Source organism: Lonchura striata, chromosome 4 (genome assembly GCF_046129695.1).
Source record: "Lonchura striata isolate bLonStr1 chromosome 4, bLonStr1.mat, whole genome shotgun sequence".
NCBI classification, from domain to species: domain Eukaryota; kingdom Metazoa; phylum Chordata; class Aves; order Passeriformes; family Estrildidae; genus Lonchura; species Lonchura striata.
The window spans coordinates 12,412,844-12,426,801 of record NC_134606.1 but is presented as its reverse complement, the minus strand read 5'-3'; the positions used below and the strand labels follow the sequence as shown (position 1 = coordinate 12,426,801).

The 13,958-nt window shown below is 37.6% G+C and overlaps 1 protein-coding gene across 3 annotated transcripts; it reads right to left on the bottom strand.

Annotated features, from left to right (window-relative positions):
• Positions 1–21: 21 nt before the first annotated feature.
• Positions 22–13,958, bottom strand: LOC144246211 (uncharacterized). 3 transcript variants are annotated; one of them, XM_077782750.1, is made up of 7 exons: positions 13,383–13,958; positions 10,565–10,716; positions 9,117–9,255; positions 6,906–7,613; positions 3,060–3,174; positions 2,178–2,302; positions 22–1,809 (listed from the first exon to the last, which is right to left on the bottom strand). In XM_077782750.1, the coding sequence occupies exons 3-7, from the start codon at positions 9,252–9,254 to the stop codon at positions 115–117; spliced, it is 2,781 nt and encodes a 926-aa protein (XP_077638876.1). In that variant the 5' UTR covers position 9,255; positions 10,565–10,716; positions 13,383–13,958; the 3' UTR covers positions 22–114. The 3 variants fall into 3 exon arrangements, with proteins under 3 accessions (XP_077638876.1, XP_077638874.1, XP_077638875.1); XM_077782748.1 differs by lacking the exon at positions 10,565–10,716; XM_077782749.1 differs by lacking the exon at positions 10,565–10,716 and having other exon boundaries at positions 6,918–7,613.

The following is a 13,958-nucleotide window of genomic DNA, read 5'->3' as shown; positions in this document are numbered from 1 at the left end:
CAAATGTCCCAACAAAGTTTCTTTTTCGCCTTCAGAAAGAGCTATTCTTTGCAAATTTCTCTTTCTCTCTTGTATTAATTCATTGTATTTTGCTACATAGTTCTCCTTGTCTTGTCATAATTTAGCCATTTCTTTGAAACATCTGCTTCTTTCTTCTTTCAGGACAGAAAGCAGCTGGAAGTACCTCATTTTCCTTTCATTCAGAGATAGAACACTCCCGTGAAATTTATTTGATGCAATTGTCCATGAGTCTTTTTCAGAATTCCTGGTTTTCTCTTCAACATATGAGGGATTCTTAGAAAAAAATGCAACTGAAAATGTTCCTGGGGTCATGGTGCTTTCTTCTGGAAAGTTACTATAACATCCACCAGCAACTTCTTTCTCATTAAGTAAGTTTTGGAATGAAGCAATGTTAGCTTCATCTGCTGTTAAAACATATTGAAAATATGCATCCATCTCCTCTTCCAGGGCACACATCATCTGAGCATATCTGTCATTCTCCTGTTGTAATGTACAGACTTTTTTGGAGTAATTTTCATTCTCTTGCATCAGCAGAAATATCCTCTGAGAACACACAGCCACTGCTTCTTCCAGTACAGATATTCTCACATTACATTCATTTTCAGCTTCCCAGGTTGACAGATGACAGAAACACTTATAAAGATTGGTCCCTGGCTGGAAAAGTTTACTTAAGCACACAGACCTCTCTTGCAGAGGAAACAGGAAGTTTAGTGGATATCTCTCTTCATCTGATGAAAAAAAATTCTGAGAGTATTCATGTTGCACATTTTTAGCAGCTATTTTTTGACATGAGAAATTCTTATTTGGTTCACGTAGTTTCAAGGTCTGGTCTTTCCTTTTTTTCAGGTCAACATTGCTGGAGGGTCTTGCTTGGTGAGTTGGTTTCTGAGCCTGCTTTCCCTTCTCTTCCATTTCAATTATGTCTTCTCCATTACATCTACTATTCACATCAGGGAGGCAGTTTTCTGCAATATTTTCTTCTTCCTCCATTTGTATAGGACTCCCTTCAAAACACTTTTCAAAGTCTTTAAAATCAGCAGATAAACTCTGGGCACCCTGTGTGCTGTGGAGATTCTCTTTGGCTTCTGCTCCTGGCTTCCCAGGACTGAATAATTCAGTTTTGCAGGAAACTTTAGAACTTTCTTCAAGACTATGGGTCACCTGCTGTTGTTGGGCTTTGTCATTCTGTATTTCTTCTCTTTCAGCTCCTCCTGTAAAGATTTTTTGGTGATACTTTTCATCATCATCATCTTTATCCAGATATTTGTTTTCACTCACACTTCTTGGCAGAATTTGCTTGTTTCCCCAGTGTTTTTCTATGTTGCATTTTTCTAGAGATGTGAAAATTTTGAAAATTTCAGCTACTGTGGAAGGCAATGCTCCATGAAGAAGTTCAGTAGCTCTGTCATAAAATCCTCCTTTTGCAACAATGCAAAGACCATCAAACCAAAGATTAGTATTTGTCTCACAGAAACTCAAATTCCTCATTTTCTTCTCAGTGGTAAAAGCTGTTATGTGACATCTTCCAAGTTCAAACAAAGTCAGTTGAAGCTTCTTCCTCATTAAGATTTCAACCACAGAAGCAGGGAATGTCTTCACAGGTGGAGTTATAGTGTGTTCCTTGAAGTGAAAAAAAGTTCCTTCATCTTTGGTTTCCTTACTTGTCTCATCATTGGGTAACTTCTCAGAACAAGGGGGAAGCAGTCCTGCTGCATGATGACTTGGGATACACCTGAGCAAAGTGAAATTGTCCTCTAGAGTATTTGCCCTCTGTGGTCCAAGGATGACCTGATGATAACAAATGAGAAATGTTTCAAACTCAAAAATATATGCTAACTAACATACTAATCATAATTGGTTTTTCCTTCACCCACAAAACACTTGATTACAAAATGATGAGAAAAAATATTTCCATACAAAAGGTTTTCAAATAATTTAAAGGCTTGCAATAAGAGGAATGTTACAAATTAGGTATGAGGAAGTCAACCATTGTCTTTGTGCACATCTGTATTCACCTTGTAAAGCATCTGTAGTAGATATGATTTAAAGCCACTTTTATATTCACCTTTAAATACACCAACTCTTCATTTTCTCTCCAATTTCACATTCTCCCTGTGCACAAAGATAGCAAGAAGAGCAGTAACTTTTCTTCTCACCTGCTCAGTCTCAGCTAGACCAGTAAATTTCACAAAAGCACTGGAACTGCATTCCAAAACTGGTACAAGGTCTTCTGGTAGCTCCTCCATCTGCTTTAGTCCATCACAACTACAGGCTGGTGTTTCTGTTATGGTAAAGCACTGGTAAATGTAATGTCACTCCCAGATAGCTACACAAAAAGCAAACCCAAAACCATCTGAGCAGATGTTCTGCATAGAAAAATATTTTAGTGAGAGTTTGCTCAAAATTACCTTCTCTACCAGCAGCATACATCACCACTGATACAGATACAAGCATGATGTTAAACACGAAAATGAGCGTCATAAAACCCCCAAATATCAAGGTCTAAAACAAGGCATATTTCGGGTTCATGGTTTCCAGTTCCCAAAGCATTTAGAAATGTAAATACTTTTCATTATAGTGGGCAGGTGAAAACCTAGGGATTAAACTTACAGGTTAAAATTATTCAGTGCAGGTCTGCATTTACATACACTAAAATTTGCTATAAAATTCCCATTAATTTATGTTGGAAGAATTTACGTGATCTAATCTGTCAAGAAAATAGCTTTCATGTTTTTGGTCTGAAGAGCAAATCTGTCTGCTGCATGGCAGTCCCAAATACTGTACTTCATCTGACACATACAAAGTACCCCCTCACCTCTGTAGTTTCTTGAAAGTTCTAGGATTTCTTGTGAAAGCTTGTATCTGAATAGTGGCAAACAGCTATCATTTCACCTTCCCCAGATACAGTTTACAGATTAGGAGGATTTTCAAAGGGTTTACAGGTTTACACCTTTTAAGTCATGCACATCCCATGAATGAAATCATCTTGACTTTCACGTCACAGAAATGAAAGCAAAACCTCAGATTTCTTTGCATACCAGACTCTTTATCATGTAGCAATACAACTGGAGTTTGAGTAGGTCTGCTTCTGAGTGAATCCAAGACTGCCCTCCATTTCAGACTCTGAACTTCATCCTGAATTAGATTCCCATTCTTAAAGGAAAAAGGGGGTGGAGAAGGAAAAATTCCACAGGTTATATACATGTATATGGTGTTTGTGATATGAAAAACAGGCAAATAAATTTCCTTTGTTATTTTACATTCAAAAGACTCATTATTTCATTAGAAATGCTATTGTTTCATACAACTTTTTATTTCAACATTTTTCAGTAAATGTTGTAATCATAAACTTTCCTCTAGTTTTCCCTTCATATTTTACAAAGCATTAATGAAGAAAATCTAAATCCTAAGCATGTGGTATGTCAGATCACAGGTGGAACAGTGATTAAATGATATGATAATCAACAAAGATAAAAGAAAGTCCAATCAAGTAGGAAATAAGACTAATAGATCAGTGCCCAGCTACAAAGACAATTGTTCCTATATTAGAAGAACTCAAAGCGGAATAACCATTCCAAATAAAATTTTGGTTTTCCATTGATACTTTAATTGCATGTTTCATAATCTGTTCTTGACATTTATCTTGAGTCACCAATTGAATTTGAAAACTTTGACACTTCCTAATGCAAAGCAGATACCCCAATTGCTTGATAACAGCAGATCACATTCCACATGCACTGCACTCATTCTCAGTGAACAAAAAAAATCAGATTCTATTGTCTCAACAAACCATCATTGAGACAGTACCACAACACCTACACCATAGAAACTAAGCCAATACAGGCACTTTTGTCTTCCTGCAGTGGCATCAAACACCAGAAGAAAAAAAATCTGGTCCCTTTGCACTGACCTGCAATTTTAAAATTACATATGGATGAGAAAGGCAATGACTTCCAAGTCTTCAGTTCCTAGTGAGTAAGGAAAGGCTGCTGATTTTCCACAGGACCACCAGGGAGAATAATTTTTATTTCTACCCAAGTCAGCTGCCTCATTGTTGTTCTCTATTAAAAGATCTTGACTAGGAGGCACAACTTAAGTGGAAACCACAACACTTCCACGATTTCTTCCCTTATTTTCTCAGTAGTATCAACCAATAGCATGGTTTGGGTTGAAAGGTATCTTAAAGGTCATCTAGTTTCAACCCTCCTGCCATGAGCAGAGACACCTTCCACTAGACCAGGCTTGCTCAGGCCTCATTCAACCTGGTCTTGAACACCCCCAGAGGTAGGGCAACCAAAACCTCTCTGGACAACCAGTTTGAAACTAATTCCAATTCCTTGAAACACAGTCATTCCTTTCCTGCACCTTTTCATCTATTTCTTTACAGTCATCAAATCTTGATTTATATGTAGGTACTGCCAAAATAAAGTTACACAAAATGATTAGTAAGACACAAGGCTCAGGTGGCAGAACACCACACTAAGAAATCAAGACCTCACCTGTCATGTGGAAGCTGAAGAAAGATGCATTGTTTGGTTTTTTCATACATTTCCCTCACCTTCAACGGTTCCTAATGCTCACATGTGGAAACTGCTAAGTCAACACACAGCCACATGCAACATGCTTTTTTTGCATATACTGCAACTGAAATATTGCAGATAGGATACTGATACTGAGTTTGGAAATCAAGTTTTCTACAAGATTTACTTAGAGACTACACTCCACCATGAGATGCAGTTCACCTCTTGGTGCTCAGTCTATCTGGATCTTGTATTGCACACAATTTCTCATTTCTATAGCTGTTGGTGAAGTAGGGTGAGATCAAATAGGATTTTTCTTGTAACTATTTTGGCTTAAATACTACAAGATTGAGGTGATGAGACTGAGAAATTCTATTTTAATACACGCTGGTAGAACTCTAGATAAAGGGAAAACCCTTTCAGTTTTACAGAAAAAACACCAGATGTCTCCCTCCTCCTTTTATCCTAGATACTGAAATTTTTTTTCCCTGCTATCTCAAGTCATTTTCTACTAGAAAAATGCAAGTGTACTTGCAGTACCAACATAGGAAGAAGAGAAAACCAGAAATGCAGAAGGCACAAGATTTGATGCTGCTGATACTATACACAGTATTTAAAGAACATTACCCACTCTGCAGCAGAGTAAAGTAAACACAAATAATGTTTATTTATACCAAAGACTGTTCATTTATACCAAAGACTGGGAAACTGAGACTCTAATCTCCTATGACACCAGAAATGTAAACTAATACTTCAAAAAGAAATTGTTAGAAAACTTCATGTAGAGAAAAAAAATAGGCTTTTATTATAGTACAAAATAGAAAGAATACTGTTTCTTGAAGACTTCTTGGATTGGTCTCAAGCAATTATTCTGTTATGTACCTTGCTTTCCCATCTTTAAATAACTCGACATTTTTTTTTCTCCTTTTCTCAGTTTTATCAAACCAATAGTAATTCTTCACTACTTCTTCTCTAGCTCTGAAAGCTCTCACATCTCTTGACTTTAGCTGTGCAGTACCCTCATAATGTATTTGTTTGTTATATCTGTTTACAACTCAGTGAAAGTCCCTCAAGAAGTATCTTAAAATATTTTTAAACCATATTCTTCATTCCCAAGGAAAAGTGAATACACCAGTAAAAGTAATTATAGCAATGGCTCATGGTAAGCAGTTGGTTTTTCTGCCACCTTGGGGCAGCTCCAGAGACATGTGGGGTAAGGTGCAGCTTCTGAGCTCTCCTCAGAGGTCACCCACTTGCTGCTGGTTACTGCAGGAAGATCTCGCCACTCCCTCACAGAGACAACCTCCTGGAGCTCACTGCTTTGGGACTCTAGAATCACTCATGGGATAAAATCACCAGGCCTGCAAAAGTGCATTCCCCTACCAGGTTAAAAAAAAAAAAAAAAAAAAAGTCTATATTTCCTCTAGCTTTATGGGTACAAGGTCCTCTCTAGCTTCTCCCAGTTCTGGAAGTACTCAGTCTGACTGACCTCCAATATGAAAGGGTTTTTTCATGCCCATTACCTCTTGGATAACTGCAGCTAAAATCAAGAGAGTTCTTGGGATATCAGGTCACAATCTAAATGAGTGTGAGGCATAGCTGATCTCACTTTTTATTTAAAGCCTCAATAAAAATACCCTGCACCTCAGTGCATGAAGAATAAAACTTTGTTTGAGTCCACTCTGTGAAAATAATTGTTCCTCGTCAGCCACATGAATTGGCAGAAGCTGAATGCCACATGACAGCATGAGCAGAGCTTTCCCATGCAGTGCTGAAGTGCTTGAGGCAAACAAGTCCCATTCAGTGTATTCAGGGCACATCACAAAGCTACAGAGCCACAAAACCACTATCTCAGCTGGTTCCTGCTCATGAATGCTGCCTCCATCTTCCCTTTACCATCATCCAGAAAATCTGAGACAAGATTTATTGTCAAGAGTGCTTTTTGCTCCAGTATTTGGGCATGAATAACATGCAAAAACTCATTCAACCATATGTGTCCTCCTCCACTGAAGGGTGTTCACAAGGCAGGTCTCAGAAGTTCTGGGCTCTACATTTAGTGCCAATCTCATTCAGATTGAGACCTTTTGCTGTGAGTACATCCCTGCAAAGGTTAAGGAAAAAGGGTTTGTTGAGTGTCCTCAGTGTGCACCAAACAAAAGCTCTGATGCAATGAAGCTCCAACTACTGATTCTACTGGGTGTGAAAGAGACCATGGGAATTACTAACGAATTAAAAATACCAAGAAAAAGAAATCAGTCAGAATAAAGCCTCACACTTGCATCTTGACTGTACCACTCATAAAAGGTATAATCCAGGGTGATACAAAGATAAAAACTAATTACATTTTGCATTATTTTTACTTACCAGTTGACTTACCAGGTTAACACTGTTGTCCCCATCCACCAATCTTGTAAGTTCTGAGTCTTTTTCTTTCTTCTTTTTCAACTTCACAGTACTTTGATCTTTTAAAGTTCTGTTTTCATCTAAAAGCTCTTCCACTTTTTCCTGTAGTTTGATTTCAGATAATTTTAAACTATAGACATGATGTTGAGATTCTTCCAATTTTGTTCTGAGAAAATCTTCAGAATTCTGACAGCACTGCAGTTCAGTCAGCAGGTCTGCCTGGTCTCTTCTAGTGTTCTCTTCTTTTTCCCTCAAGAACTTCAAATTTTGCTGAAATGCCTTGAGGTGGTTTTTCACATCACCCTCCACATTTTCAATACAAGTCTTCCATTCCATTTCTTCCCCACTTGTGTGTTTACACACCTGAGTCTCACTGCACACTGACTGCAGCTTCTGCTGGGGGTCCTGCACCATTCCCTCTTCTAACTTGGATGTCAAAAGAGCAATATGGGCATTAAGACCCAGGACTTGCTTTTCCAGCCTAGATACCTCACCCTGAAGGTAACAGTCCCTTTTCCTCAGTACTGCTGTCTGTTGCCTCTGCCTTTGTTTGTAGTGCTCAAAATATTCTGACTGGCTTTTTATTTCATCCTCTTTTGTCTTCAGCTGCTCCTGAAGCCAGTGCATTTTTTCCTTGTGCTTCTTCTCTGACTTCTTTTGGTTTTCAACCTATAATTTCAGTGAGATGTACAGTTAACATCTTAGTATCAAAGCTCTTGTTCCCTTATATTTTTTCTTAATTTAGTGATAACTCTGCCCTTGTTTTCTGAAAATTCAGGAATGACTCAAATGGATTTTTTTAAAGCCCGTAAAATACTGCATTTAGAGCAAAAATAACCTGCTTTGTCATTTCAGCCATCACTGAAACATCTTAGTAGGAAACAAACAAAACAAACTCGTCCACATCTGCTACTACATGACATACAGGAACTTTTAAAACACATTTTTGCATGTTCTATAGTACATATTAAATCAAAATAAACCTTAGAACTGTAATTCATATATCCAGTTCTGATTTATACAGTAACAGATCCTTAACATGGACAGTACTGCAGCACTGGGGTTTACAGGCAGAAGAGCTGTGGTTCTGTTATAGAAAACAGGACACACTTTCCAGAGCCCAGGACTTTTCCCTTTGCTCTTCACCATACCTGTCGCCTGTCAGCTCCTCTTATGAGACTCCTGAAAAAGGAGAAATGAACAGATGCCTTTTGAAACAGTTTGAGAAAGACTTTGGTATTTTCCTTTGCACTAGGGTGTGTTTGAACACAGAGACTTGGAGGTGAAAGATGCCAGTGAAAGGCAGAAGAGGCTTTCATGAGTCCTGTACTGCCCTTGCTTTGAGCAGAGTAAGAGCCACCAGTATCACAGGGACATTGCAGCAACTTTGAAGCAAGACTGAAGGCACAGAGACATGAAGGAATGACTTTGGTTTTTTCAAGGACTTTTTTAGATCAGTCATTTTGATCATCAGCACTTTCCTGTCTTAGGCATTCACTGGCAAGGACTGGTCAGAAGGAACACTAGGCTGAAAAGTCAGGTAGATGTGGGCTAATATTTTGTTTTGTTAACTCTTGATGGGAATATATGTCTAAGCTTCCCAAGTCTTGAAAAATACGTTTCACTTTTAATTACAAAAGCAGAGATTATTCTTCACTCTTGTGAATCTTGCCACACAATACTAGTGCCCTGTTAGAGCATTCTACTTTGACCTAAAATGCTGAGAAAATGAAAGGACATCTAATGGTAAACACAATTGAAAGATATTATTTCACTGAAGCCTGTTCCTGTAAACCTTTCATTCCTTCTCCATTTTCATGAATCCACTGAATGAGCAAACTAGGTAAAAATGCCTGTTGTATGGAGCTAGAAAGATAAAGTCTGATACAAGAAGGAGTACACTGAGCAGGTCCTAGGGAGAAAGAAAAGGGGGAGCATAAATTTGATCAAGGGCCTGAATGAGAGAAATAACAGCAGTGCTAAAAAAATAACAGAGAAATAGAAAGCTGGGAGGAAAAAAAAATCCAAAAATTCTTCTGATTTTTTTGGTTGTAGAAAAAGAGAAAGGCCATTTATTGCTTAAAAACAGAGGTCACTGGAGATGAGCTTGACTTATAAATTACTATCACAAAGAGGAAATAAACTAGGCCATTTGCAACAATATCCCCTCACCAAATGGATCAGGTCCTCCTGAATGCTTTGCAGTTTCCCTTTAATGCGCAGATTGACATTTTCTACCTGGTCCAGCTTCACATAAAGTTGATCAATCGTCACAAGAAGTGTTTTCTGTGACAGCTCCAGCTCTTTCATCCTGTGATAGCAAGAATGAACATTTTTGCTAAGTAAATACCACAGCACAGTTTCAGATGGATAAGCAGTCACAACCAATGCATCAAGTTATCTCTATTTTTGTATTTGTCTCCCAAAAATAAAATAGTAACAAATTTTTGATCACTAATATAACAAACACTTAACTCTTAACAAGTCAACTGGGGTTTGCACATTAAGCTGGAGAGTGTTGAAATTTTTAAAGAGAACACCTTTCTGCTGATTTAATAAGAATACCATAAGCAAACACGTGTACAAGATTTTTGCTCAATGGAGTTTAGCATGCTATGTAAAGTAACAACTTACCATAAAGACAACCACAACACTTCAGTCTCTGCATGTACCTGATCATAGGATTATGGCAGGTTCACAGTCAGTGAACTCAATTTTTATGACAGTAAATGCTTCCCATCAAAATTAACATTACGGGGAACCTACAAAAAACCTACCTATGTTTTAGGGGCTGAAGTGAAAATATCTTACTTGCAACATGCCTTCAGTGGGCACTAAAACCTACAGAGCATAATTGTATTGACTTTTGTCTTCAAAGATGTATCATAACAAAATACAGGTTTGCTTTGCCTGTTGCTAGTCAAATGGTAGTATAAAATTATGAAGTGTGATATGAGAATCTTTAAAAAATGATTAATTATTATTTTGAAAAAAGTTCATTATTAAAATATTTCTGACAAAATTCGTTGATGAATTCAAAGCAATTAAAAATCATACAAATAGGTGTTTTAATGCCATTTATATTTCCTATTCTTTTTAACTTTTACATTCTTTAGAACAGTGCTGTTGCTGACTATCAAAACCTTATTATTCTAATTAAATGTATAATTAATGCTTAATGGCAGCTTCATCTGGTGTAATGATTAGCATTAACACACCAAATTAGAAGAAGCTTTCTGAAAAAAATAACTTTTTTTACAACAAGAAATTCCAAATTAACTCTTAATTTAAAAGGAAAGGAATACACTTTACAAATGGAATTTGCATAATATGAATATTTAAGAATGAAACATCCCGAGAAAGCTGCCTGGTTATTTGCAACAATATGTTAGACCATGCTGTAGATCTTAAATAATAATTCTTATAAAAGTGATTATTGCATTGCTATTCTGACAGCTATACAAAATACACCTGAATCTTCTCTATCACTCTAAAAACACAGGAAGTCCTTCTTTTTGCTGGTTCTACATGTATCATTTGACAAGCAGTACACAGGGCAAAGTGAAGAGTACATTTATCACATAACAATACATTTTAATGCAAACGCCCCTTACATTTACCTATTTCTTAGGATGGAATCTGACTTCACGTAGTCCTCTAGAACACCTTTCAGTTTTTGCTCTGACTTTTCCAGCTCTTTTATTCTGAGATTCAAATTCTCTTCTCCAGCAGTGTTTACTTTTTCATCAGGTGTGCCTGCATCTTCTAATTCCTGGAAAACCCAGGAAGTACCAATTTTAACACTGAAATTCAGGATAGCAAATCCTTCATTGCTAGGCATTCTAATACAGTAACAAAATTCTTGTTCTGTTCCAGATGAAGGATCCATGATGAAAAAGAGCACAAATTAGGTTCTCAATGTACTACAGTCTAAGCATGCAGTAACAGAGTCTAAGCCTCTGATGATCAAATGAACAGTCCTTCTTGATTCTGAACACATTTATTATTTATGAGAAAGTCTCATTTCATTAGCCCCATTAACATGTATGAAGGGAGTTGCTGTTCACAACATGAGATCCCCATAAAAGATTTAGTTAGACTAATTAATAAATTAATTTGCCATCAAAGTTTTGAAAAGAGAATAATTTTCTACGAAACATGAGAGTTCATAAAACTGAGTGTGTTTGGATAAATATATTACATTATTATTGTTTCAATAAAGAAGACTAAAAAATGATATTTCCTATTAAAAGGCATTCTATGACTATTTCAGAGAAAACATTTAATTGGTATTTTGGAATTCTGCATGCAGTATTTTATTTGTATCTACTTCACTCCTGACATAGCTGAAAGAAATTTTCAAATTTGGGCTTGACAAGGCAAGCTAAGGTTGGTTCTTCTGCCTCTTTTAATCATAGATCTAAAAAATCTTCAGAAATTCACTTCAGTAAGTATAGTCTTATAACTGTGCCCTGGTTTCTGCTGGGTCAGAGATAATTTTCTCCTTAGAAGCTGGCACAGCACTGTGTTTTGGATTTGGGATGGGAATAATGTTGATAACACTCTGATGTTCTGGCTGCTCAGTAGTGCTCACCCTACATCAGGGACTCTTCAGTGGCTCGTGTCTGCCAGTGAGGAGCTGCACAAGGAGCTGGGAGGGAGCACAGCTGGGACAGCTGATCCAAACTGTCCAGAGGGATATTCCACACCACAGAGCTTCATGCTCACTATATTATCTGAAGGGAATTACCCAGAAAGGGACTGATTGCTGTTCAGGAACTGGCTGGCCACTGGTCAGCAGGTGGAAGGAAACTGTAGTGTAAAGCACACTTGCTTGTCTTGAGTCCTGTTAAATTCTCTCTCCCCCTTTATAATTACAATTATTAGCATCAGCATATTATTGTAGTAATATTTTGTCTCAATTATTAAACTGCTTCTCAACCCAAGAGATTTACCTTTTCTTTCTGATTCTCCTCCCCAGGGGTGCAGGGAGGGTGTGGGGGGAGTGAGGGAGAGGCTGGGTGGTGCTGGCTCTCAGCTGGGTTAAACCTCAACCCGCTGGCACCTGTGAAATTATTTTGCTACATTTGCATTGATTTGGAATTGTATCTGTAACTGGAATTCAACCAGAGTTTGGATTTATTACCAACGAAATAATGCAATTTTTTTTTTTTTTTTTTTTTTTGGTAGACAAATGCTGCATCTACAGTGCAAAGAAGAAGATAAAAGTAACTTTTTTGATACTGATGAGTAGAAAATGGCACAAAATCAGTTCAAAATAATAAAAAAAAAACACCTTATCACCTCATGGTTTGATGTTTTGCTATGTGCTATTCACAAGTTCAATAAATTACACTAAGTGCTACAATTTTGGTCAATTTTATCAACTCACTGGCAACACAACTCACTTATGTCAGCCACACAAGCACCTAGAACTAAAATGATTCAGGCACTCCTCAGCCCCTTAAGAAGCCACGATACTTAAAAGCTTCAAGAGCAGACAGACATCAAAGAATAAACCCATGTGGACAACAAAGCTCACACCTCTGTGATACCAATCCCAGTCTCCTCTCAGAGAGCATGCATCCCTGAGACATGTTAACATAATTATGGCTCTCCCCTGGATGGTATAATTTCCCAAATAGAACATCATCTTCAATTTAGAGTTCCTTGAGACATTAGTATTTTGTTTTTACTTCTTATTTGTAAATGGAATAGGTACCCTGTTCTGTGACAATGGCTATCCCTGAACAGCACTGCAAAATGCATATATAATAACAGTGAACATTGTTACTTTTCTCATTAATAATTTACAGTGGAAGCCAAATTAATATCATTTGCAACTGCAGTATGAAACCAGGAAAGCTATTACAACTAAAACAAGAAATAAGAAACTTACAGTTGCCTTCTCCACTTATATAGCTGGGACAGATTATTTGAAAGCTGTGTCACAAAAAGGGAAAATCAGGCCTGAATTCTGTAACTAAGTCTATCTTGTATGGACGGAATCACAGAATAATAGAATCACTAAGATTGGAAAAGAACTTCCAAGATCACCAAAACCAGCCACTAATCCAACACTGCCAGGTCCAGCATTAAACCATGTCCTCCAAGTGCCACATCCACACCTTTGAACATTTCCAGGGATGGTGATTCTATCAGCTCCCTGGACAGCCTTTCCCAAAGCCTGAACACCGTGTTAACACATAGCACCCACTCCCAGCTCTACAGTAAATACCAATATACAACAGATAGTGAGATTGCAATGATCCGTTTACCAAAAGTACAAATCCTGCTAGCTCAGTGCAGAAAAAAACATCATAAATGTAATGGAAAATATCAGCTCAATCAGCCAGTTTTCTTGAGAAAACTGTCACACGTAAATAACAATGTAATTACAAAACACATAAAAAAATCAGGAGATGAAACTGTTCATACCTTCTCTGCTTTGTAAGAAGACCCTCTCCTGTCCGTGCAGTGCCCTTATCGTGGCAGCCACGTGCTCTGACCATGGCGTGTTTGTGCTTGTAGCTCCATATTCAAAACAGTGATGAGCAAATCTGTGTCTATGAGAAGTGTTTCTTTGCCAAGTGAATCCTCGTTCCTTCACTGGCACCAGGTTTGATTATCTCAAGCTCTGTTTACCTTCTGTTGTGGTCCTTTGCTTCTGAGTGATGCCAGGACTCTCTCTTGCAGTGAAGGCCTTACTTTTCCACATTCTGTCATCACTTCTAAAAGCCTTAACTAAAACATGAAAAATTTCTATTTGAAAACACATTCTCTAAATACTTGCTCCTTTTCAACAATATATTGTGAGCAACATATTCTGTTGGGGATTGAGATTCCAGACTTCTGCATGATCCTTGTTTCCAAAGTAAATTGTGCTTTCTACCAGGGTTATTCCAACCCTGACATCAGCCACAGTTTGCTGTGTGTGACTGAATTAATCTGAATTAAGGAGTGTCTCAGCTCCTTCTGCAGGTAAATGCTCTTGTCCAGTGATTCTTTGTGCAG

Excerpts from the sequence above, each read along its gene's own strand:
- LOC144246211 (XM_077782748.1), bottom strand. The coding sequence starts at position 13,456 with ATGGTCAGAGCACGTGGCTGCCACGATAAGGGCACTGCACGGACAGGA. Across the intron at positions 3,175-6,905 it reads TTAACCTGGTAAGTCAACTG|AATGGGAATCTAATTCAGGA; the intron begins GTAAGTAAAAAT and ends TTTTCCTTTAAG. Across the intron at positions 1,810-2,177 it reads GTCTAGCTGAGACTGAGCAG|GTCATCCTTGGACCACAGAG; the intron begins GTGAGAAGAAAA and ends TGTTATCATCAG.